Source organism: Paramormyrops kingsleyae, chromosome 6, assembly GCF_048594095.1.
Source record: "Paramormyrops kingsleyae isolate MSU_618 chromosome 6, PKINGS_0.4, whole genome shotgun sequence".
Classification (NCBI taxonomy): Eukaryota; Metazoa; Chordata; class Actinopteri; order Osteoglossiformes; family Mormyridae; genus Paramormyrops; species Paramormyrops kingsleyae.
Window position 1 is genome coordinate 16,968,410 of NC_132802.1, and position 26,970 is coordinate 16,995,379.

The 26,970-nt window shown below is 45.3% G+C and overlaps 1 protein-coding gene across 1 annotated transcript; it reads right to left on the reverse strand.

Moving 5' to 3' along the window:
- Positions 1-1,497: 1,497 nt before the first annotated feature.
- On the reverse strand, positions 1,498-14,296 carry LOC111854735 (scavenger receptor cysteine-rich domain-containing group B protein). Its single transcript, XM_072713210.1, has 12 exons — positions 14,098-14,296; positions 12,068-12,206; positions 10,922-10,954; positions 10,430-10,465; positions 8,921-9,284; positions 7,892-7,902; positions 6,848-7,162; positions 5,960-6,040; positions 5,308-5,385; positions 2,762-3,076; positions 1,954-2,031; positions 1,498-1,814 (listed from the first exon to the last, which is right to left on the reverse strand). The coding sequence occupies exons 2-12, from the start codon at positions 12,168-12,170 to the stop codon at positions 1,498-1,500; spliced, it is 1,731 nt and encodes a 576-aa protein (XP_072569311.1). The 5' UTR covers positions 12,171-12,206; positions 14,098-14,296.
- Between the last annotated feature and the right edge of the window lie 12,674 nt (positions 14,297-26,970).

The window sequence follows — 26,970 nt, forward strand, 5'->3', positions numbered from 1 at the left end:
GGAAGGAGGCCACAGTCCTCGAGGCTCACATTGTTACACACTGCACTAATGTGTATCTTTATGTCACTGGCCAGTGCTGTTGGTGCTGCCAGTTAAGCAGTCCTCGAGGCTCACATTGTTACACACGGCACTAATGTGTATCTTTATGTCACTGGCCAGTGCTGTTGGTGCTGCCAGTTAAGCAGTCCTCGAGGCTCACATTGTTACACACTGCACTAATGTGTATCTTTATGTCACTGGCCAGTGCTGTTGGTGCTGCCAGTTAAGCAGTCCTCGAGGCTCACATTGTTACACACTGCACTAATGTGTATCTTTATGTCACTGGCCAGTGCTGATGGTGCTGCCAGTTAAGCAGTCCTCGAGGCTCACATTGTTACACACGGCACTAATGTGTATCTTTATGTCACTGGCCAGTGCTGTTGGTGCTGCCAGTTAAGCAGTCCTCGAGGCTCACATTGTTACACACTGCACTAATATGTATCTTTATGTCACTGGCCAGTGCTGTTGGTGCTGCCAGTTAAGCAGTCCTCGAGGCTCACATTGTTACACACTGCACTAATGTGTATCTTTATGTCACTGGCCAGTGCTGTTGGTGCTGCCAGTTAAGCAGTCCTCGAGGCTCACATTGTTACACACGGCACTAATGTGTATCGTTATGTCACTGGCCAGTGCTGATGGTGCTGCCAGTTAAGCAGTCCTCGAGGCTCACATTGTTACACACGGCACTAATGTGTATCTTTATGTCACTGGCCAGTGCTGTTGGTGCTGCCAGTTAAGCAGTCCTCGAGGCATAGGCACTTACACACTGGCCCCTTGCTGGACCCCATTTCCCCTGGGACAATAAAAGCGTTCTGATTCTGATTCTAATATGAAGGATTAACACAAAGCACTGGGACGAGACTAAAGGGAGCTTGAACAGGCAGCTGTGATTCTGCATCTGTCCGCTTGTCATTTACAGCTGGAGATCTGGCTGGGAAAAGAGTTCACAGTCCATGGTGAAGCGAAAGCCACCTGTATTGAAATCATCACTTAAAGGGGCTGGTTTAGCACAGCACAAGTTGGGGAACAAGTTTGGGGAACACCCTCTTCAGCAGCAGGGGGTTAGGGTTAGCGTTAGGCTTAGGGTTAGGGTTAGGGTTACCCTAAGCCTCTCTTATGTTTCAGTGAGGGATCTCGTATCATGGCTGTAAGTTAGGAATGACGCCAACTTCCCCCCCTCCCCCCATTCCCAGTGCATTACTGTGTGGAGAAGGCCCAGGAAGCAACCATGTGATAATTATTGCAAAATTTCAACAAAATGGGAGTGCTTAGTTATCAAGCGCTGGTCTGCTCCATATCGTGAAAATGTACCGATATTTATAAAGTGCATAAAAAGAATATATAATCATTATATATAATATATAATCACTTTGCTTGTTTTGATGCCTTCAGGAGGTGTGTTGTTATTTACAGAACGTTTACAAGTCCGCATGTCCCGTGGGGGGGGGGGGGGGTGGATCATAGCAGCATGCAGGAGGTGCCTGCGTCCTCCGAGTGGTCGCAGTTGTGGACATCCCAGCCAATGTGGGAGCACTGGTGCAGCGCCTGCTCCTCGCCGCTGCACTTCAGATTGTCCAGGAGGATGGTGCCGGCGCCCCTCCCGTAGAAGGCCTCGCCCGGCGCTGCGGTGGGGGCCCCGCAGCCCAGCTGCCGACACACCACCAGGGCGTCGGGAAGGTCCCAGGCGTCATCGCACACCGTGCCCCACTCCACACCCATGAAGATCTCCACCCGGCCCTCGCACCGGTGCCGCCCGTTCACCAGCCTCACCGTCCCTGTAAGGTGAGCCACGCCCCCGTCTCCCATCAGCCAATAGGAATGTCCGTCAGCGTGGGGCCCTGAGGTTTGGGCCTGTCACCAGCTGATGCCCTGAAACAGGTCCTCCTAAAGTCAGCCAGCCCGAGTTCACCTTACCTTCTGTCGGCGTCTTCGTGGTGGGGGTCAGTCTTGTAGCATCGAGATCTTTCAGCAATGCGGTGGGGGCCTGATATGCTGGAACAAGAGGAAGGTTATACATACTGTATATAAGCAGTGATTCACTCTCATGGTGTGCAATAGGTCAGGTGAGTCGTTCTAGAAACCCCACAGTGTACTGCCCCAAACCCTAACTCCACCCCTAACCCCACACCAAAGTGCAAGGCACCAAACCCAAACCCCACACCAAAGTGCAAGGCACCAAACCCAAACCCCACACCAAAGTGCACCACACCAAACCCTAACCCTAACTCCACCCCTAACCCCACACCAAAGTGCACCAAACCCAAACCCTAACCAAACACCAAAGATGCTACATGCCAGGAAGCGTGTTTCAGCATCTTGTGATAATTTGGCTTCACTCTCTCTCTCCAACCTCATCACACAGCTTAAGACCATTCATCTTATTTCTTACACCCTCTCCTCCACCTTCAACACTGTCATTACCCCCCCCTCCCAGCCCCAAAGCTCACCCCGCATTCAGTTCTGCCCACGCTCACTGAGGAACATGATATATTCTTCCAATATTCTTTTGCTTTGGGAACTGGGAGGCCATTATGGAGACAGGAATCGGCAAACTGGGCCATGATGGATGACCGCCGTGTCAGTGAGGCACCCACTGCTGGTTAAGCCATAGTAAGGCCAGGAATATGTATCTCAGCCCTGAGTCTTGCTAAGGTCGGAAATGGCCTCTTTCCTTTGTGATGGTGCTGTGGTGTCCGGCTGTGCTCACAACGGAGGGCCTTACGCATGCAGATGACCCCCGCATCCTCATGGTGGCCACAGTTGTGCTGGCCCCAGCCGAGATGGAAGCAGTCGGTGAGCTGGCCCTCATCGCCGCGGCAGTCCACATTATCCAGCAGGACGGGCCCCGAGCCGTAGCCGAAGTAGGCCAGCGGGATGGCGGCCACGGCAGGCCCACAGCCCAGCTGCCGGCAGGCCACCGCCGCGTTGGGTAGGTCCCACTCGTCGTCGCACACGGTCCCCCACTGGCCCTCGTGGAAGATCTCGATGCGGCCCTGGCAGCTGCTGTTCCCGCTCGCCACGCGGATGATGGCGCGAGCTGAGGGAGAGAGAGAGCGTGAGCCTTGCTGTGAAGCCGCGGTGGTCGCTGTCGCTGTGCTAGTTTTTGAAACGACTGAGGGGGCCAGGGGTCCCCAGTGTCACTCGTTCACTGAGAACCCTGGGTCTGAGTGTCATATGGACCGAAAGCCAAGAGATGGGAAAGGGCAGGCAGCTAATCCGGGAAAAAGAAAAGATTTATGACATCTGATGCATTTATTTACACCCTGTTCCATGCTCATCCGAACAGTCTCAGTTAGATCATAAAATAATTTACCCAGCGTGTTTAAACTATATAAGATGCACAAGCTAGATCCATATACACTGTATGGACAAAAGTATTACGACACCTGGCCATTACACCTGTGGGAACTTTTATGACATCACATTCTAAATTCGTAGGGATCAATGTGGAGTTTTGTGAGGTTGTGCATGAGATTTTGGAGTGAAGCATAGAATTGTCCAAAATGTCTTGTTTTGCATACCAAGACATTTTGGACAATTCCATACTTCCAACTCTGTGGGAACAGTTTGGGGAAGGCCCCTTTCTGTTCCAGCATGCCTGTGCCCTAGTGCACAAAACAAGGTTCATAAAGACATGGTTGGGAGAGTCTGGTGTGGAAGAACTTGACTGGCCCGCACAGAGCCCTGACCTCAATCCCAGAATTGACCATAGAGAGTGATGTGTGTTTGTTCTGTAGTGGGTTAGTATCTGGTCCAGGATGCCCCCTGCCCTGTGCCCTGTAATGGACTGGCATCCTGTCCAGGGTAAATACACAGATGAGCCAAAACACCTCCCATGATTCAAATAACAGTGACTATCTGGGAAAAACTGTGCATGTCAAGGTCTGGGATATGTTATATGGCAAACCAACATTTAGTACTCATAGTTGAGTGTTGAATGCATAAGAACTGGGCAGGGGTAAATATCAGAGTGACTATGGTGAGATGACTGGGTCAGAGCTTGTGTGGTGCTCACAGTTATCCGTGGTGAGTACCTACTGAGCGTGGGCCAAGGAGGGAAAAATCACTATCTGCCGACAGGTTGTTGGACAGCCAAGACTGGTCAATGCGAGATGTAGACCAGACAGCTTGCACTGTCTAATATATACTGTAGCAGACCTTGACAAGCACGGTTTTTACGTGGCAGTCAGCATCGTTTGCAGCACGTGGGGCGGCCATCATGTTCTCGCTCATCCGTGTATGTATTTCAAATACATAGTTTAAGAGCCACGTCTCTTTGGCAGCCTGTGGTGGATTTGGAGACACCGGCTCCCATTAATGGAGAAATGCTGACAGTGACCCTGCTCCCCATCTTATGCCTGCAGGTGGGGCGGGGTGCCCCAGCTAATTAGGCACTTGCAGGTGCCTGGGCACTAATCATAACTTAATTAAGTCACTGAAAGCAACAGAAAAGAGTTGGAGGGGGGGGGGGGGTGTTCTCTGCACCTTTCGATGAGTGAATTAGTAGCTCATTCACTGGGAGGTGCTGGGTGGCTGAAGCGTGGCCACTTAAAGATGCTAATTAATGTCCACCGGGTGCCCAGCCAGGGTCCCCCTGCAGTTAGGGCCCTGCTGATAAATGAGATTCACCAGTTTGCACACACTGACTCGCATTTAAGCCTCATTTTGATGAATGACTCTCACTGAAATTACGCCCAGGAAATGACCTTCTGGGCGCAGGCATGAACATTGTCATTTTCAAAGGCGGGGGGATGACGGCACGTAGCACTCGGTGCATAGGACACAGCGCGTAGCACTCAGTGTGTAGGACACAGTGCGTAACACTCAGCGTGTAGGACACAGTGCGTAACACTCAGCGTGTAGGACACAGCGCATAGGACTCAGCCTGTAGGACACAGTGCGTAACACTCAGCCTGTAGGACACAGTGCGTAACACTCAGCGTGTAGGACACAGTGCATAGCACTCAGCATGTAGGACACAGTGCGTAACACTCAGCGTGTAGGACACAGTGCGTAACACTCAGCGTGTAGGACACAGCGCATAGCACTCAGCGTGTAGGACACAGTGCGTAACACTCAGCGTGTAGGACACAGTGCGTAACACTCAGCGTGTAGGACACAGTGCGTAACACTCAGCGTGTAGGACACAGCGCATAGCACTCAGCGTGTAGGACACAGTGCGTAACACATAGCACATCGGACAGGACACAGCACTCAGCGTGTAGCACTGAGTGTGTAGCAAGCAGCACATAGGACAGCTGAGATTACATTTGGTCGTTGGACGGTTTGTGGTTGGCCCTGTGGTCCTCGCTGTCGTCCTGGTGAGGGGGAATGTGGCATCTGTAACTGAAAAATAAACGAAATGGGTCTGCTTGCTTTTGCACTCTCTTCACTGGAAGCAAAATAGTCAAAGCAGAAAGTCCATTTATCACACATTCCTGTTCAGTTAGTCGATTGCCCATTTGCAGAACTGTATTTTTTTGTCCGCATCTATCTGCCTTATCTCTTATGCTCCTGTCTTGGTTAAATGACTTGCATATGCATATTCTATTTATTGCTGTTTCTTTGTACATCGACCAGCGAGACTGACATTTCATTTCAGTGTATGACCCCCACGCATCATGTGGCTGAAGAAGACAGCAGAGATCACTTTGTCATGATTATAAACACATTCAAGGAACGTGCATTTCATATCAATCTGTTAGTAAAGCAAAAACCAAAATTTTCCCGTGTAGAAAATCATGACACAGACACTTCTTGCAGGTCTGTAATCAAGTCAGGGGAATCAAATGTGGATGGCGCCCTCAGCTGGCAGTTATGAGGTCCTGCAGTTTGGCATTTCTAACTATACAGTATCTGTTTCCTTGGTGTTACAGGTGGCTATAATATGTATTTTTCATTAACGTTGATTCATGTTTACCTGGTGTGCTCTCAGTGTGACCAAACGGACCTCTGCTCATCGTGTCAGTGTCTGGTAGCGGTGCTGTGGTGGGGGCTGATCCTGCCACAAAAAGAAAGTTTCATGTTGGGTCTGCAATTTCATCACAGATTGACCACTGACGACTGCCGCACTCGGATACGTTAATTGGGGGCAAGTGGGGTAAGCCGCTTAGAAACAGTCGATGAACTGGAAATGGCAAAAACAAAAAAGTAGGATATAAGTTATTATATTAATATTCAGAGAAGAACGAAAAAAATTCACTAAAAGGTAGAGGTGGGAATTGGCACAGACCTCCTGAATCGATATTTTTTCGTCAATTCAATATGTATAGGGATTTTTAAATAGTTTTGGCTTAAGAGCAGTTCAAAAATAACTATGGCTATCGGGGTTTTTATCGCTGTAGATGTACTGCGATACTCGGAGATGGAGAACATGGGGTTTAGTACATTACGATTGTTATGATGCTGTCTTAGTCTTTAAATTTTATTTTACATATTTATTTATACTCAACAAATCTTGGATTTTAAATTGAGACAACGCTGGTAAATCCAGACTCTTAACAGTCCCTGTTAAAAAACTGGGCCATGTGCGACTGATCAGGCGTACCAAAAGTAACGAATGTGACCAACACAGTTACAGTCATTTTTAAATTGCTGATTAAAATCAATTTTTGACTCTCATGGCGATATAAAAACCCACTTAAAAAATCGCAATTTATAACAATCGACCCCTACTAAGTAACAGAAACGTATGTGAGCCGCAGTTTGTGGTATCTGTGTCCTTGGTCTAACGTGAGTTTCCCTGGCGTGGTCTCTGTCAGTGCATAGTCTTACCCGCCTACAGCCGCCCGCCAAACAGGGTGCATACCCGCACAGATGACCCCCGCATCCTCGTGGTGGCCGCAGTTGTGGATGCCCCAGCCCAGACTGTAGCAGCCAGACAGCTGCTTCTCGTTGCCATTGCAGTTCACGTTGTCCAACAGGATGAGCCCGGTCCCGTATCCGAAGTAGGCATTGGTGGTGTAGGACAGGGAGCGGCCACACTGTAGCTGCTGGCACACCACCGCTGCCGCCTGCATGCCCCAGTCATCGTCGCACACCGTGCCCCAGGTGCCCCTGTAGAAGATCTCCACGCGGCCCTGACAGCGGTCAGCCCCGCCCACCAGGCGGAGGGTGCCGTCTCCTGTGCCGGGGGGGGGGGGGGGGCACTGTCAGCGGTGACCTCATGGCTCCCCCCCCTCCCACCCCCGAGCTGAGCCACATTTTATTTAGCGGATGTCTTTCTTCACTGGAGTATAAAATGACTTGCCACTGCGTTCCAGCAGCTTCCATCAGTGTCAGGCACTCTGACAGGTTATTTGGGTGAAAAATTCCAAGTTTGTTAGGTGTTGCACTCAGCCAATTATTTAATTAAAAAAGTGGCATGAGTACCAATGAGGGCCTTTGAGGGAAAGATGTTATCTTTTTATCTGTTTATTTCCCCTTTCCTTTTTTAAAAAAAAGAACTTTACTGGAGTGTTTTTATTTTACTCCTGCTGTTCCAATCCCAGAAGTCACTTGGGCAGATTCAGTCACATGGGTCAGTTAAAGGACTCATAGTTAAATTATTGAAGAGTTTGTACAAACAGGGGCGGGAGTGTTTATTCTGGGCCTCCACTCGCTCTGCGGCCCCCTGTACCCCTTAGTTTAGTGACTGCAGCCAACAAACATGTGGTTTGAGTTCTGGTAAACACTGCCAGTAAAACAAATCTAACATGTGCTGACTGTGATACCCAGTAGAATTATGGGTTTCCTGGTGGCTTATGATGACTCAGCACATTTATGGTACGCGCTTGCGACTATTTCGGCAAAAACGAAACGTAGGTTAAGAAGGGTCCTACTTTCTGTAAGTAGCTACAGAGCTACTCTCTACTCAGACCCCAGCTAAGCAGTATGGAAAACATCAGTGACTCACTCTGGCCAGCGAGAGGAGGTTCCATGGTGGGCTCTTCACGGCCACGTGTCTTCAGCAGCGACATGTCTGACAATGGGGAGAATCATTCACTCCAGAATAGCATTTGATTCACTTGTGTTTGCATGGTTACCCATAGTAAACATATAGCTAATAACTTGAATACTGTTTCTATAGTACATTATATTAGTTTTTCTCGATTGCTTTGGAGCATTTCTCAAATGACAATTAACATTTGCAAAACAACAAGTATAATCCCCACACCGTAATGTCACTTCTGCACTGCATTTCTCATTGTTTCACACAAAATTCCAAATGTTTTAGTACATTCATACGCAAATGGTTCTGTACAATTGTCATCATTTGGCACAATTTTCAGTTGTTTTAGTCTTGTTGATCAGAATAGATGATGTAGTTTCCCATTGTAAAAGTTTTGCACCCAAACCTATACTGTATATGTATGTAATCATTGTGTTAGTCACCACATACAAAACAGCTAACCAAGCTTTCAAAATGATTTAAAAATATATTCCATAAATTGCAGTGATACAGCACTGTTGTGTTTTTGGTTCCCACAGTACATGATTTTCTTGTTCTGGCTGTTTTTGTGTTACACATTGCGATGCACTGTACCTACTGTACCTCACATACTGACAATATTTTGAAGCATTTTGACTCTCATGGTTAAAACAATGGTGATTGTGCTTTTCATTTTGGTGCACTTACTAATTCATTGGTGGGATTATTTGCTTTTGAGACAGGAGTTAATTGCTTTGGGTAAGTGACAGGCTTTTGCAGTTAAACCATAGTGTTCTGCTATATGCATGAAATGTTTTGAGAAATGCTGTTATAGTGTTTCATGAAATGTGCCAAAGCAATCAAGAAAAAGCATAATATAGTACACACACAAGCGTTAAATGACTTTAGATCATCTAATTAAATATTGGAATTATTCTTCCACACTATGACTTATTTTAAGCAAAGAAATACGCATGTTTGTTGGAGGGATGCTCTGGAGCCTGCCTGACTGCCCTGCTCCCCAAGCCCATACCTCTGCAGGTGACTGCCACGTCCTCGTAATGGTAGCAGTTATGGATGCCCCATCCTAGGCTCCCACACTGGCCCAAGTCCGTCTCGTGGCCGGCACAGTCGACATTATCCAACAGGATGGGCCCCGCCCCCTGGCCGAAGGCGGAGCTGCTCGCCACGGCGATGGCAGAGCCACACCCCAATTGCCGGCACACCACATTGGCGTCCACCATGTCCCAGTCGTCGTCACACACGGTGCCCCAGGTGCCGTTGTGCTGGACCTCCACACGGCCTTCACAGCGGCCCCGCCCATTCACAAGCCGCACTGGAGGGAGAGAATGCGGACAGGTGGGGTGGAGGCGGTGGTAAGGCGCCCCCTGGTGGTGGCATGATCTAAGATAGCATCTTGGAAGCCTGGGCTACAACCCTGCTTCAGGTCATAAAAGCAGGTTAGGACGTGCCTAGAACTACGAAGGCCAGGGAGAAAGGCCCACAGAAGCTCCAGTGCGAATGAATGGCGTTTACAGGGGCCCCCAAGGTTTGGGCCAAAAACAGTCACTGCACCAGCAGGTGACTTTGTAAGCGAGGCCCCAAAAATGACAAAGGCAGCCGTAACTGTGGACACTGATTTCTGGGAGACAGTGATGTCAGAGGGCCACAGGCTGGGTCCCCGCCTGAAATGTAAGCTACCTCACAGACCTGCAGTACACAGGCTTGGGTTTCAAAGCTCCTATAATCACAGCTGCAGTGAAAGACAGTGTGTCTTTGTGTGTGTGCACTCCCTGCACATTACAGTTATAATTCCATAATACAGCGTTATGTAATATGCTAAACGCACAATGGTATTTTTGTGTGCATGTGGTACATGATGAGCTCTGATGTCTGTTTTCATAGAGTGTAACATGCTTTATTTTACACATGTGACATAATGGACACAATCCCCTCTCATTGTCTCCTCTATCTCCAGGAACACATTCCTGAATCCCCTTCTACCAGTGGTGTACTACTGGGTGTACACAGGTATATGGAGTATATACCTGTCTCAGAAAAAATCGATTTACCGTATACTCACTTATAAACTGTCAGAAATGCATATCAGTCATAGGAGAAGTGCTTATACACAATAGTACGGTATAGCACTACACCCGCCTACCACTGAGTGCCCTGCTTCCCTATACCCATACCTCTGCAGGTGACCACTACACCACTGTCTGACACCTGTAAGATGTAGAAGTATTGGAGTATTAATACTTCTGGAGTATTAAGTTGAGTGGAGACTCCGGGAAGAAGCCTTTATCCTGGGCATCCCAGGCTCCCAGAGCAGCTGCCGTCCATGACGCTCCACTACGAGTGTGAGAATGGTGAGGTGTGCTGTGGAACTTTTTGGAACAGGAGTTGCTGAGGAAAACCAATGATCCGTGGTGGTGGGGGGGGGGGGGCTGGGGCCTGGAGATTCTAGTCCCTCCTCACCTTGAGAATCTGTCTGACTCTGGCCTGTTCTGTTCACTGAAAAAGAGAGCGAGAATATGCTGTCAGTCTGCCCGTTGAAAGGAAATGGCTCCTTACTCAGCTTTGTTGTGTATCTGCATTTTCCTGTAATTTTACGCTCCCTCTACTGTTGGGCTCACATTCGATAAAAAAGAAACACTCAACTGGAATCCGGTCATGAGGACACTAGAGACTGTGTCCCCAAAGGGCTGCAAAACAGCAGCCGACATGTCAAGTAGTGTGTCCAAGGACAGGCTGAGAAGATCCTAACAAAACACTGGCCCCAAGGGTCTGCTGGGCTAAATTACTTAATTTTTATTTACAGGAATATTTTATTTACTCTGAAATCTGAAAACAGATCTGATTACAGGCAAAATTGTCCAGTTTCCACTACAGTCTTGATGATTCTCTCTGAAATCATATTTATTAGAATAGTTTTACCCTGGTATTACTCAATGTACAAAAATTACTCACTCATTATCGATCGCTTGGTCAGCTTCAGGTTTCCTAAACACAGAAATACGACAAATAACTTTACACTGTGAAAGTGGCAGACGATACAATTTTTGATGATACAGCCAGCAAAGCTATAAGAGTGACTTTTCTAGTACTCAAAGCAACCAGTTCCAAGTAAATCAACACATATTGATCTATGAGTCCTGCAGTGCTGCTTATCAGGCAGAATACAGTTACAGTTTGTTTTGATACAATCCGCATTATTTTTTTTATCAGGTAATGCCAGGCTATAAATGGCAGGAATAGTACTGTCGTATCATGTCCCTGCTCTAGGAGACAAATGCTCCAAGACTGTTATTAGGTTTACATTGATTCAGTACACAGGCATTTTTAATACGGAGGTATTATATTTTTCTATTTGAAGCAAGTAGAATCCAGGCTTTACGGGCTTCTGTTAGAATGCTTTTCAGACTATTCTCAATTTCAAAACTATAGAAGGGAAGCTGCAAATAATTATAACACTAATATTACTTATACTACTACTATTAATAATAACAATGACAATAATAGTTATCTGTATTATTATTGTGATTATTAATAGTAACAGAATTGTCATTATTATCAGCAGTATTATAATTAGCAGCATTATGATTGTCAGCAGAATTATCATCAGCAGTATTGTGATTGTCAGCAGTATTATTATCAGCAGTATTATAATTATCAGTAGTATTATTATGATTATCAGCAGTATTATGATTGTCAGCAGTATTGTTATCAGCAGTATTATTATTATTATCAGCAGCATTATGATTGTCAGCAGAATTATCAGCAGTACTATGATTATCAGCATCATTATGATTGTCAGCAGTATTATCATCAGCAGTATTGTGATTGTCAGCAGTATTATTATCAGCAGTATTATAATTATCAGTAGTATTATTATGATTATCAGCAGTATTATGATTGTCAGCAGTATTGTTATCAGCAGTATTATAATTATCCGCAGTATTATTATGATTATTAGCAGTATTGTTAATAGGATTGCCAGCAGCATTATGATGGACAGCAGTATTGTTATTATCAGCAGTATTACGATTGTCGGCAGTATTGTAACTATGATCATTTTCATCATCATCATTGTGACTCTGATAGCCAGTCGCTTACCAAGCTGCGTGAGGAGGCTCAGCACCGCCAGCAGCAGGCACACGGCGAAGGCGAGCGGCAGCCACATGGCCGGGCGTCGGTCTGGCGCTCGCTGGCCGCGCATGACGCCCGCTCTTCCCCGATGCAGGCAGGACCGACCCTGGGCCGAGAGGGACAGCACTGGCACCATGATATCGACAAGCTTATGCGCATGGCAATGGACTTCAGCTCTGGTTGTCAGCGGGGGTGCACCGGAGCGTGAATTAGTGCCTTTTGCACATGACCCAGCATCTACTCCTCGACTGGGGGCAGAACATGAGGATCGATTTAGTCTGGGCCACCATTACTGCTACGTGTTTCTGCTGTTAATAGCACTGTGGTCGCTTTGGCTCGTAATGGGATCTACTGGTTTATCAGTCAGTTACCCCATGTCGCTGTGCCCAGGGTTTATTGTGCTATTTTATGGAGGTCAGGCCTCGACAACACAATATACGATTCCCTTAACAACCAGCCGTACTGCTGAAGCCCGAAAGCACAAAGTCGCGGCGTAAATCACAGCCTAACTGCAGTCTGTTCCAAGACCCAGATATGAGGACGATAGGGGCTGCCCCCGATCATACTGCTGGAATGTGCCTGAGCTACGGAGACGGGGAAATTGATATTGGGCCATGGGGAGATAGTGGGCGATCCCAGCCGAGCACTGGAGGCATTTCCGCTGTCAGCTCCTGTCTCCCACAACAGCCACTTCCTGTCACCGTCTGTCACTGGAGCCCTTCAAACGCTCAGTGGGCCGATGATAGGATAGCGGGGGGAGGGGGTCTGCCAGGCGCCCTGGGTCTTGGGCATGCTCTCTACCTCCCCGGCCAGTAAGCTGCATGCATCATTTAAGTGTTCCTGGCCCTGATGGATAGAATTCACAGTAAAAATGAAGAATCTCAATTGCTTCCTTTGCTTATATCTTAACCCAGGGTGCAAAAAATGTAAATGAAAATGAATCTGTACATTAAGGAATGATGAGGTATCACAATATTACTCATATCTGTGTGATTCGTCCTCAGTGTGCGCTGTGCCATGCCGTAGATTTGCAGCCATAACGAGTTTTTACTTTTCCTGTGGTCACTTAGCCGTGTCCCAGTCGTGTGGCGCTGAGCCTGGGACTCACGCGCGGCGTGTGCAGACGACATCTCGCGGGCGTTTTGGGGGGACGGCGGCACGTCCAATTAGAAGGCGGCTTTTCACACCGCCGTGCCGCCAAGGCCAGCCCATCTGTACGCGTCACGCCAGCGGAGCGCCCGAGACTTTCTGGACAAATGGTTTAGTTATGAAGGATGAAAAATAATCTACTCCCTAATGTAATGTTTTTCAATACTCCATTCATGCAGGATGTAGCGAGAATCCGCTAGGGAATAATGTCGCCTTTTGTGACTGCCACCCCCCCCCCCTGCCCCCCATTCTCTCTGCTGAGAAATAGCTGAAAGATCTCGGCTTTGCTAAATACCCCATAAAGTCAGAGATAAGCCAGAGAATAACATTCTTATGCTGTAAAATCAGGCAAATCCGGAAAATTCTTTTCTGTTACTGGTGTATTGTAAAGTAACGGCACTTCTCGTTTAGTTTTTGTTTTTCCCATTTGGGGACAAATTTGAAAATCTGTTTTCCAAATTAGAAAAAACTATAAATGTAAATCTGAAATGATTTGTCTAGGCTCCAAAACCTGTATTATCAAACCCTAAGACTACAGTACATGCGCATCAGCCTCGTAGCTCTGCTCTCTGGTTTGAATGACATTTATCAATGAATGTATCAGCCACAAAAGACTCATTTTCAGCATGACTTATGACGCTGTCTTTCCTGAACTTTGTAATCATGATTCTGTTATCGTATACCAAACAAGCTCTTAACACGATATTCAGCTTTGTGATTTTGTCCATCTTCATAAAAAAGTGATTACTAAGAATTCCCAAGATTTTGGCATGAATGAAAAAAACTCAGAAAGTCACAGTGACATGCAAGAAACATTAAAACAAATAAAAGAAAATCGAGAAACACACCTGAATTGGGATTCGTTCTTTTTTCCTAAATAGGTGATATTTCCCGTCGTATCAGGCTCCTCCGCTCTTTATCCTCAGGTTTTGAATAACTGGCAACCCGCAGGACGGCTCTCTTGCTCACCCAGAAAAACATAAGAATGTGGGAGGAAGACCTCTTCCGGCTGGGCTTGAGCCTTTCATCTCCCTAACCTTCAGTGAGTATAAGTACCTTGTTTCACTAAGAGTGATTACGTTAAAAAAAAAAGAGCTGATGTTAAAGTCCTAACAGCCAGTACCTGCGTGAGGACGGTGTTTAAAGGAAGAGGGCGAGTTTGAAAGCCAAGCCCTTGTGGTGTCACAGAGGCTCGGGTTACGGGTGCCGATCGCAGAAGGTGCGGCTCAGCCCGTTTGAGGCACCGTACCATTTCGAGGAGTTGGGGGGGGGCCTTCTTCTTCACATGACCAGACCCTGAGGTACCCCCCCCCCCCGAGCATTTTCTGTAGTAACAGTAAAGAGGCAATTCTTCTGATCTCCAAAAAATAACGTTACCCTGGTGATGAATTATTGGTTTATATTGGTGTGTGGAGTCACTGATTCAGATCAGCTACATTAAATTACTGTAGGACTATTAAGATGTACAATGCTATTAATAATCATTAATCAAAAAGTCCCACCCAAGTCCCAAAAGAATACAGCTTTGAGAGGTACAAATATAACAAATATACTTTATAAACCAATTGGCCAGTTGTATGTTTTATTTCTTGGGTATATAAAGACATTTCTCGGTTCTTTATGTCTGTCACTCTGGTCTTCTGCACTCATTTCCTTCATTAAGTTGTCACTAGCAGCTCATGGGAGAGCTGCATTAGACCCCATACCCAAGTGATACCTGCAGGGATGTGAAGAGCACGTCATTGCCACACGTTAACCATGCGGCCAGCGGGGCATCTTGCACCAAGGTCTCCATCATGGCCTCTGTCACCACTAATGACATCTGATTAACATGGTGGCTGCCATGAAATGTGCAGCCTGTTCTAACCCACAATTGGTCTGCGAATGTCTGACTTGGGACCTGTTCCTCCACTGTCCCCTAAATCATCCAAAGTCAAAATATCAGGATCCCATTTCAACTAGCTAATCCTTTCAGTGTGAACCTGAATCTGAACCAAAGCTCTGGAAGGGCGCCCCCTGCAGCCCATATCTGAATCTCCTTTTTCTTCTCTGGAATGAGCCTTTGCTGCCCTTTTGGCTGCATATGGACACTGCGATATCTAAGATAAGGTTGCCATCCCAGCACAGCTGGCCAAGAACTCCTCTAGTGACGGGAGTTGGTGTGAGCGCTACAGAAGATAGATTTCTGTACGGGGTGGGAGGTTGCTGGAATGATCTTGAATCACATCAGTGTAAGGAGCTATAGACCTTATGATGATTTGGTTCTGCTTCCAACAAAGAGAAATTTGGATAATCAATATTCATCATGGAGCAGCACAGTTGAGCCATGGTTGGCATGGTCATCTCATGCCTCTGGAGTCTCCGCCCCAGGCAATTGTCTGTGCATGTGATTAGTGTGTATATGAATGGTGTGTGTGCCCTGAGATCGCTTGGTGCCGAACCCCTGTGACCCTGCATAGGACAAGCGAGTATACAAAATAAATGTAGAATAAGCAGTTTAAGAGAACATGCCTGGTATTCACCAATCATTTCTGTGAAATGGGGTTGATTGGGGTTGATTGATGGGGGACAAAAGTGTTAGGACACCTGACCATTTCACCTAGAGGAACATCCCATTCTAAATGCGTAGGGATCAATGTGGAGTTGGTCCCACTCTGCAGCTATAACAGCTGGAAAGGTTTCCCACAAGATTTTGGAGTGTGTCTGAGGGAATTTTTGCCCATTCATCTAGACAAGCTGTGAGGTCTGGCTTACAATCTCTGTCATTCCAAAGGTGTTTGTTGGGGTTGAGGTCAAGGCTCTATTTGAGCCAATTAAATTCTTCCACACCAAACTCACCCAGCCATGTTTTTATAGACCTTGCTTTGTACACTGGGGCACAGTCATGCTGGAGCAGAAAAGAGCCGCCTTCCCCAAACTGTTGCCACATTTTCTAGAAGCAGAGAATCATTGCGAATGTCTTGAAACGCTGAAGCATTAAGAATTCCCTTCATTGGAACTAAGGGGCCAAGTCCAACCCCAGAGAAAGAAGCCCTTACCATTATCCCTCCTCCACCAAACTTTACAGTTGGCACAATGCAGTCCGACAAGCAATGATCTCCTGGAATCTGCCAAACCCAGGCTCATCTATCATTCTGCGTGATTCGTCAGTCCACAGAACACATTTTTACTGTTGCAGAGTTGAGTGGTGGTGGGCTTTACACCACTCCATCCGACATTTAGCATCGTGCTTGGTGATGTGAGGCTTGCTTGCAGCTGCTTGGCCATAGAAGCCCATTTCATGAAGATACCTGCATGAAGTTTTCGTGCTGGGGTTAATACCAGAGGATGCTTGGAACTCTACAGCTGTTGGTCGCCCATCACTTGGTGACTCCACTCTGTAACTTTACGTGGTCTGTCACTTCATGGCCGAGTTGCTGTTTCTCCTAAACATTTCCACTTTGCAATAATACCACTTACAGTTGACTGTGAAATATCTAGCAAGGAAGAAATTTCTCAAACTGACTTATTGCGAAGGTGCCATCCTACAACAGTCATACACTTGAGTTCACTGATCTCTTCAGAACGCCCCATTGTTTCACAAATGTGAAAAAACCCGACTTCATGACTAGGGGCTTGATTTATACTCCTGAAACACGTGATTTCAATGATTAAAAGGTGTGTCCCAATACTTTTGTCTATATAGTGTATCTTCAATATGCTTGTACTTTAATTTAGTGGATACAACACCACAAAAAAGCATTTGTCCTTTCATTTTTAGGTTAAACGTGTTTTTGTCATAGTGCATTCGTCTTCACAAATAATGGAATATTGTAGGTCAGATGTTTGAATATATTGGGAAACAATCAGGCCTGATTCTGTCCAGCCTGCTCAATATGAGACCACTGCATTCCTTTCTGAAATCATTAGCAGACAGTTGTCAGGTTCTAGAGCCAAAATATAAGGAAAGTCCTGAAGAGCCCTTGGAAAATGTTCCACAAAAGTACAGTCAGAGTCATATTTCATTTGGAAACTTTGGGACAGTATTGTCTTCAGATGTGTTGCCTTCTGGTTATATCTCCAGAAGCAAACTGTAAAATCATCCAGGACAGGACTGACAGCCCCCCACCCCCAAGACACACACACACACACATGTGCACAAGTTTGTAAATATGTCTTTGTGGGGATTCTCCATTAATTTCTATGGGGAAAACTGTAATCCCTACATGACGAGACCTTAACCCCTACCCAGCCCTAACCTTAACCATAAGTAACTAAACAGAAGAATTTTGGCATTTTTAGATTATTGGGTACCTGTAAAGTGGCCCCCACATGTCAAAATAGCAGGTTTTTATTACATTGTGGGGGACATTTGGTCCCCACAATGTAATATAAACATAATATACACACAGAGATTGATGTGTTCATGATTCCATCATCAGAAAGACAATTGGCAAAAGTGGGAGGAGTGGCAGAGTATTTAGGCAGAAACCTTAAAAAAAGCTTGGACCAGTTAGCTCACATGGATCATTTTATGTTTGCTGAGACCCACAGTAAGAAACGAATGCCAATATTCTGATATTAGTGTCATTGCTTGTGTCGCTCACAGTGGGTAGGACTCAAATGCTGGTTCTCATGCCTTTCTGGTGACTGTGGATTAGCAGGATATGGCAGGATCAGAATTGGAGCCAGAGAAAAGCGTTCCTTAAGCTGCCTGAAAACATTCTGAGCTTCCTCTCACCATTGGAATGGGTTGAACGTGGAAGTGAGAGCAATGAGAAGGGCTGCCACAATGCTATAACCCCAGATTAACCTCCTATAGAAGTTTGTAAAAACCCAACAATCTCTTTAATAATCTCTGTAACAACCTGATGGTTGCAGGTGAGCTGGCCAGTCCATCACAGTCTTCACCTTTGAACCCATCTCAATGCCAGATGCTGAGATGAAACCCAGGAAGGAAGCAGACTCTCTGTGAAACTCAGACTTTTCTGCCTTGGTGAACATTTGGCTCTCCAATAGACACCGACACACTCTCATGACATGCTGGGATTGCTCCATCTGGGTTCTGGAAAAAATCAGAATCACATCCACATTGAAAAAAACACATAGTAGTTTATCATGTCCCACACCACATCATTCACAAGAGTAAAGAATACTGCTGGGGCATTAATCAGTCTAAATGGCATCACCAGATTCTCGGAGTGACCTGTGGGGCTGTTCCACTTGCTGTATTCCACTCACCCCCTTGCTTATTCATACCAGGTGATACACATTGTGGAAGTTCAGCTTAGTGAATATGGTGGCTCCCTGCAACAGTTCAAAGGCAGAGGAAATAAAAAGAAGTGGCAGCGGTTCTTGACCATGATGTCATTAAGCCCGTGGTCTTCAATGCATGGTTGAAGTGTCCCATCTTTCTTCCCCACAAGGAAGAACCCAGGTCCTGCTGGGGGCATAGATCACTGAATGATGCCTGCTGCCAAAGACCTCCAGATGTGCTTCTCCGTAACTTGGTTTTCTGGAGGTGACAGTGAATAGTTCCTAGGAGCAAGTTGATGGCACAATCATATGAACGATGTGGCAGTAGAGTGATAGTAGAGTTGGGTAATTCAGGTCCAGAGAGTAAAAGTCCAGACCAGGATTTTGTTTCAACCAGCCAGTTGAGTACTGTGACTGTGACTCTTTATGCTCAACTGGTTGGTTGAATCAAAATCTTGGTCTGGACTTTTACTCTTTGGACCTGAATTACCCAACTCTGATAGAAGATGAGGTAAAACTCCATATAATCTGCTGGGACTGAGGATGGATTAGGGAAGTTCTCAATTGTGGATGTGGTACCATCCACTGAGCAGAACTCGAAAAATAGGAGTGACAGAAGTGACAGAATTCTAATTTATGGCAGGATATTTACAGGAGAATTCAACGACAAACTGATGCTAAAACAAAATTACTATTTTCATCGAGTTTGTTTTGTGAACACAGTCCTTCTCAACAGAAAGACCCAGTGAAATTGGCAAGGAAGATGAGTCTGTGCTATTTTTTTTTAATAATGTCCAGTGCCGTATGTGAAGAAATGTAGACATCCTGTATACAAGTGAAGACTCATAAGTGAAAAGCAGCTAAAAGATTGGGAATATGTCATTTTTCAAAGGCCACTTTTTGACTGGGATGTAACCAGTGCCAACTGGTTAAGATACCTTCATTTGCTATTTGTACAAGTGCAGTATATAAGGATCCTCTGATTATTACAGACTCCATCTTGCTCTCCATTAGTCAAATAAAAACAGTGCATGGTCAGTTTATTCAGATTTATCCATGCAGCGCCGCTGGAGTCTGCACTGGGGTTAGGGGTCTTGCTTGAGGGCACAATGCTGACATGATTACTCTGCCTGCCATGGGATTTCACTCAATGATATGGGCACAGAGCCCTAAGCCACAAAGCTACACACCACCCCAAAATGCAGAGATCATGCAGCGAGCTCATGACCCAAACATACTAACAAGCCTGCATCAGAGTGGTTGAAAAACAAAGACTTCTCAAAATAAAGACCTACACCTGCCCAGCAGTTTCTACATGTAATCTGAGAAATATCACTGAGTCCGTGCCAGTCAAAGCCCACATGGTGCCCTAGACCAGCATCCCCCCACCCTCCCGCCACCAGCTTCATCGCCCAACTTAATTTTGTGTTGGATGCTGCGTGCCAGGGTGAAATCTACCTGGGGGGTAGCGCTGTGGTTGCTAATTTGGTGCCCCTCAGTGCCTGAGGTGTTGACTGGCTGGCACTGGAACTGAAACAGGTCTTATTGGTGAAGGGGCCAGGACAATGCTCCAAAGATTCAGACTGACTAGTGAGGACTGACTACGGTGTTAAAGGTGGTGTAGTTTTGGAATGTAAGGAGCTCAGTCACTCAGAAGGACATTATTTTTTATCAGAACCTTCTCTCTAAATTATATGTGATTCTACTTCTTATGTAATATTCAGTTGTGGTTGAAGATGTGACCAAATTTAGTGTGAAAGTACTGAAAAGCTGCATTCAGCTGTGGGGGGCACTCTGCACGATTTTGACTATATTTGGGTGCCTGACTGCGGGGGGTGCAGGGGGAAGAGAGGCTCTTTTTTCACCTCCGTCAGCAGTGGAGCGGACATGTGGAACCCCACAGGCTCCATTGCCGAGTGACGTGCCGTTACTGTCAGAAAGTAGGTTACAGAAAAACACAAAGGCCCAGCGACACGCGACCGCGGCCCGATTGTGCGCCTCAGCTCCCAGTAACAAGCAATAGAATATCCTAGAAAGAGGAGGAGTGCCCAGCAAACCTTCGGCTGTGGAACCTTCCACCGGGGGTCTTCCTCCTCATTCTGTGCGTATTCTCTCAATACTCAGAGGCGGTAAGACTGTTACATGACTAAATGCCAAAGAAGTGAGTTTGCTTACCTAATTTAGCCAGGATTTTTTAGCCTAAATGCCTGGTCATGTCACCCACACAAACACTGCATTGTACACTTTTCTGATCACAATTTAATATGGGGTTAAATAACACGTTTAAGAAGTTTGCAGTCAGGATCTAAGGCAGATAAACAGTAACCTAGTTCTCCTGGTCACGATACATATGACATGACATGGCATGACAATTATAATCTATTCATTCATCCATTCTTAGTGTCTGCTTATCTTATATATGGTGGTCGGGAGTCTGGGGTCTATCCTAGGAAACACTGCATGTGAGGCTGTGGACCCTGGGATAATGTATAATGTTCATTTCACATGCATTTGAGATATAGCTCCTTTTCTTTTTGTATGAATTCTTCAACCATGGAAGTTTTACATTTTAACATCATCAGTTGTTAGATGAGTCTTTTTTTCATGATACGCATGCTGAACTTGAAAAGTGCGTTTATTGCGTATCCTTTGCTTTTAGTGAATAAAAAGTTGTTTCAGACTAGACAGTATAAATGTATGTGATCATATAATACTGAGTATGGAGCATTTTGCCAGTTTTCTTTGTGGCGTCTTGCACATGAATGATTTGCACTCTGTTTCTTCGAGCAGAAAGAGCATAACTGACACTCCCTTGCTATGCACTGTAGGGCAGGTATTCATGAGCTGTGTGTCGTATTCATCAGTGGCCTCTGAAGGTGTTATAGTCAACCGAAGAGGATGGACACTTCAACAAGGGGAAGAGGGTTTGTAATCTAGCACAAAAAATCAAGCACAAACGTATGAGAGGTGTTGGCCTGAGACATTATTATTATTATTGTTTTAATAGTGTTTTAAGGTTGAGTTCAATGCAAGAATAAAAAATGAATTAGCAGCATTTTAAAACATTTAAAAAATTATTATTATTATTGGATCTCTTCACTGCCCAGCTAGTATTTAATTAGCATGCAAACATTTTTGACAACAGAGCTATACCATTATAATCTATTATGTTTCTGGCCTTTTTCATATACAAAGTAGATTTCTATGCATATATTAAGTCATATCCATAAGCAAAGTGATGCATGATGAATGGGGTCCTTATAATAATGGCTTTATTTTGAACCTTTGTTCTGTATGCAGGCTGCACTCAAATGCTTTGGAAAGCAGAAGATGAATTTTCCCCGAAGAACACGCTGCTAAGGGGATCATACCCACCAAGGCAGAGGTCAGCTGAAAGAACGAAGAAGCTCATGTGTCCCAGACAGCGAACCCGCAAAGCTATCTTCCCATCTGATTAACAGTGTGGTACGTGCCTCGAGCCATTTGGCCGTCCTCTCTGTACAAAAGTGTATAAAAATTACGGAAGATGTAATGATAGCGACTTGATGCTATTGTCAGGTAAATAGCCTTGTGTAGAGGCTGAAATTGAATAGGGCCCACAATAGCTAATCCAACAGCCTTATTTAAATGTGCGAGGAAAATCACTGGAAGAATATATAATAAGGTAACAAAAAGCAAAGGAAACAGAGGTACTGTGCAGGTCCCCTGTAATTATTCTCACTGTAATTTAAAACATTAGCTCTTGAAAATAGCACCTTGCCTCCAAAATGGCTGATATCCACAGAGTCTCAGGATTACTGCTCTTGCCCTGTGACTCTCCAGTGTGGGACCCATCCCCCATTTCTCAGGCCTCCTCTAAACCATCAAACTTACCGATCAGGGACAAATCCCACCCCCAGTGAAGCCTCGGTGATGGGGCTTCAGGCTTCTTTCCGTCCTCTAGGTGCTGCCACAGGTCTGGGGTGCTATAGGCACCGCTAATTCATCCGCAGGACTTTCGCGGTTTGGGACAGCCTCAGTACTTTGTTGTATTGGAACAAGCCTGACTTCAGCTCATTCAGCGATTGCAAAGTCTGTGGCCATTTCTCATCAAGACCTCACATCCATCCACCTGCTCAGGTTTTCACATATAAAAAAAAAACAGCTTTGTCTTATGCAGTAGCGCTGGAAGTACAGGTGCTGAGAGTGCTGCAGCACCCCCTCTGGTTGTTTGTGGTAATGAGGTGTCAGAATACTGTAGGGCGTCAAAGAAAAACACGACATGTTAATTATCTGACAATGGCTCAGAGGCAAATTAATCGGGACACACAACTTTCCATAGATATGCTGTATATCAGGGTCCTTTTCATTCATTAGAGAAAAAAACTATATACTCTATATACTGTACTTTTCCTCTCTCAAGGCATAAATCTCAAGCATCATTCATACAATCAAAAAGTGCTCGTTGGAAAAATGAGGCACCACAATTCAGAGGCTAGAGGGCTTCACTCATTTAAATGGTCCTCATGTAAATCTTGTACCATATATGACAAACTGTGGATGATCTGAGTGTTGAAATATATTGTGTGGATCTGTGTCCTGCCCTTGGACATGTGGCCTTGTAATGCAGCTTGTGATCCCATCTCCAAAGATGGTTTCTATTTCTCATGCCCATCTGATGTTTTTTCGGGGGGGGGGGGGGGGGGGGTTACTCACAGGGTGCCTGACTGCGGGGGGCCTACTCACAGGTCCAAAGTCGAAATCACTGCCCGCCCTGGAATTTGAAGCAGTGACCTTCAGATCACGGACTCAGTGTTCTGCTTCACCCCCCCGAGCCACACAGCACCTTCTCCAATGTTCTGTCTGCTGTTCCACCCAGAGCGAGAATCCCAGCCTGCCTGGAATGAGACGTCACCTTCTCCTACTGATGCACACAGCTGTGTGAACGAAACAGCATCTTAGCGTATCTTAATCCCTTTCTGCTTCTGTGCAGACAGTGGCCTGTTAGACAGTGCAAGTATAATTATGGGATGGAGCTTTGCGTGGCTCACAGAGCACAGCGGCAAAATTCCTAAAACTACACACACAAAACAACCAGAATATGGTGTAACGTGTTTGATTTTCTGCATTTATTCTCTTTGACAGATTTTGTACTGATCTAAATCATCCCCTGCTGGTGGAACTGGGAAAAACACAACACTCTCTACTTTAAAAGGGGAGTGCAGGTAAAAATGAAATCCACCCCCCAGTTCCTTTCCGAACCTTTTATGCAGGAGAAGTTATGCTTTATGCATTTGAAAATGATGTCATTTTAATGCAGATTTTCATATATTATATATTTTATATATTATTTAGTATATTATGAAATCTCATGCATCAATAAGAGCCTTTTGCTGAACTTTTCAAAGTACAGAAATTTGTAATGATCCTTCACTCAGCTGCACGGAAAAGAACCCGATGGCTTAGCAGACAAACGCAGACACAGACGCAGTGCAGGAAACAGGAACACATTAAAACTCACATGACACCTGATACTGTCATGTTAGAAAACTTGTAGGACAGAGCTGGCAACTGGAAATCAAAACACCGGTTATGGGAAGGTCCGGAATCGCAGGAATGTGCAGGAGCATAGTATCACAGAGAGCCTGCAGGGGGCGCTGCAGGGGAATCCATTTGCACCAACAATGTGAAGGGCAGGCATGGAATTGGATTAATTTTCAGTCTAGGAGTTTAATGCCCAAGACCAGCCCATTTGGTCTTTGTCTTGGAAAACTTTTAGAAATGATCCCACAGTTCAAATCTTATTATCCCAATAAATTTATTACTATTTAAGTAAAGAAAATTCACTGAAATCTATGAACTTGCATAGTCGAATCTATAAATTTGCACGGTCAAAAAATTTTGTAAATACAAAAGTCAAATATAAATATAAAAATGAAACAGTATAGGTTATAGTCTATAAAAGTCACATTACACCATTCTATAAAACTCTTTGTAACATGGTTTTTAATATAAATACGAACATACTATTTGAACACAAAATAAAAGACTTTTTGTACTGAGAAACTATGGAATGTTACTTTTATTTGTATTTATTTTACTTTCTTACTCAACATTTCGTTCTTTATTGTTTTACAGATTTATTCTTTTACCAGGCGATGGGTTGGTGCCGCATCATGGGTTACCAGGTCCCCTGCCTTGTGCCTGTAGCCCCTAGGATAGGCTCCAGACCCCTCTAGGATAGGCTCTAGACCTCTCTAGGATAGGCTCCAGACCCCTATGATAGGCTCCAGACCCCTCTAGGATAGGCTCCAAACCCCTAGGATAGGCTCCAGACCCCTCTAGGATAGGCTCCAAAACCCTAGGATAGGCTCCAGACCCCCCTAGGATAGGCTCCAGACCCCTCTAGGATAGGCTCCAGACCCCTCTAGGATAGGCTCCAGACCCCTCTAGGATAGGCTCCAAACCCCTAGGATAGGCTCCAGACCCCTCTAGGATAGGCTCCAGACCCCTCTAGGATAGGCTCCAGACCCCTAGGATAGGCTCCAGACCCCCCTAGGATAGGCTTCAGACCCCTAGGATAGGCTCCAATAAATGGATGGATGGATGGATTGATTTATTCTTTTTTATGGCACTCCTATGATTCCATAACAAACTTCCAGTGATTAGCAATAGCAAGCGAATATTTGTGGCACCTCTGCAACTGCGCACTGCGCTCCCCCAGCCGTTGCACAGACTCATGTGTTTTCTCCAAGCTCACTTGCATGCTTTTTCTCCTTGCAGAGCAATCCTGGTCTATTGTGTGGGTGTTTCAGGGTATGATCTTACACACTGGATATGTATCCTTTATGCTGAAAATACTGAAATAACAACTTTACTAAAGATGTTAATGTGCAGCACTTACATAGCTATAAGTGTATCTTAATCTAAGAATAAAAATATTAATACCAAAATAAACTAAAATACGATAGGCCTTCAAATGCCACAGTTTTCTTCATGAATTTCTTTATTCATTCTGCTATTAAAATGCACAATCACAGGCCTGGCACTCGGTGTTCCGGGAAAAAAAATTCAGATAAATAAATAAATAATAATAAAAAACAGGGAAAATTGGAACTTCACCAAGAATGAGGTGGAAGTTTTGCTGGAAGTAATAAGAACGAGAAGGACTCCGCATGAGGACAGGTGACATGCAGTCAATGCTGTGACACCTGAAACAAGAACTGCGGCAGAGGTGAGGAAGAAGAGGACCGATCTGAAAATGACCAAAAAAGGATGGCAGCATGTCGGTGTCACAGGGGGCGGCCCAAGCACCACGTCAGTGTCACCTCTGGATGGTCAGATAGCTGCCATCATAGGCGAAATGGCCCTAATGGGAATCACTTCAGATGGTGACACTGACAGTGCAGCTGCAGCACCCATGGGTGAGGCTGGGCTACCGGCTGTGGCTGCATGTACTGCATGTACTGCATGTACTGCATCTGGCTGCAGCAAGTCATTTGTGTCGTTTGCTGCAGTAGACCAACTGAATTGTGCCATTCTCATTTGGGACTGGGACCACCGGACACAAGTCAATTTGACACTAAAACCTCAAAATCAAACCAGAAATCTTAGTGAAGTTCTGGACTCGGACCTTAATTTCACAATTTGGGTTCACAATGTAGGTCATTTTAGCTACAGATAGGTATGAAGATCTGACCTTAAATCTTGCAAGTCTAGCTCTTTGCTTGTACATCAGACTGCTATTATTTTCTTCAGATCTATTGTGAGAAAAAGAGATTCTCTTTCACTGAGGCAGCTGGGAGAATAAAACCCTGTGAAAAGAAGTCAGGTTGGTGATCGTAGCCTCTTTCTAAAACTCAACATACAGAGCAGCTGGGTGACATAAGATGCTCTCGCCTCTCCTTGGCTCGATGCGGGGCTGCAGCAGCTCAGCCTGCTCCACCTTGAAGCCTCTAATCCACCACCTCTTCACTTATGCACTCGTCATACGCGGGACTAGAATGACTTCGCTTTATTGTACAGCTTCAATATTTGAGAAGTGAAACTCTTGGAACAAGTAACTGCTCTTCCAGTGGTTGAGAGGGTTGTCCCATCACCCTTCATCGGAACGACCTGCCATCACAGGGTTTCACTCACCTTAGAGAGGTCCACCATCTTGCAGAATACCTACCAATGTTGCCAAACATTTCGAGATATTTCAGATTATACCCAAAAATCGTTCTCTAATTTTGATTGCATGCCCTCATCGGATTTCTTGATTAAACCATTTAATTTTTGATGTAGTAAAACTTTCTCTGATGAAATATGATTAAAATACACGTCTTCTATTCATAACTTTGAATTCTGATTAGCTGTGACTTTGTAAATTACGAAAACATCTCTTGTTCTCTAATTTTGATTGCCACTGTAGTGTATATTACTACTGTGATTTAATTTTCACAATAACATTTCATATTTAAAATAACCAGAGTAACAGTAATTCCATTTTATGCAACTTCCTACGT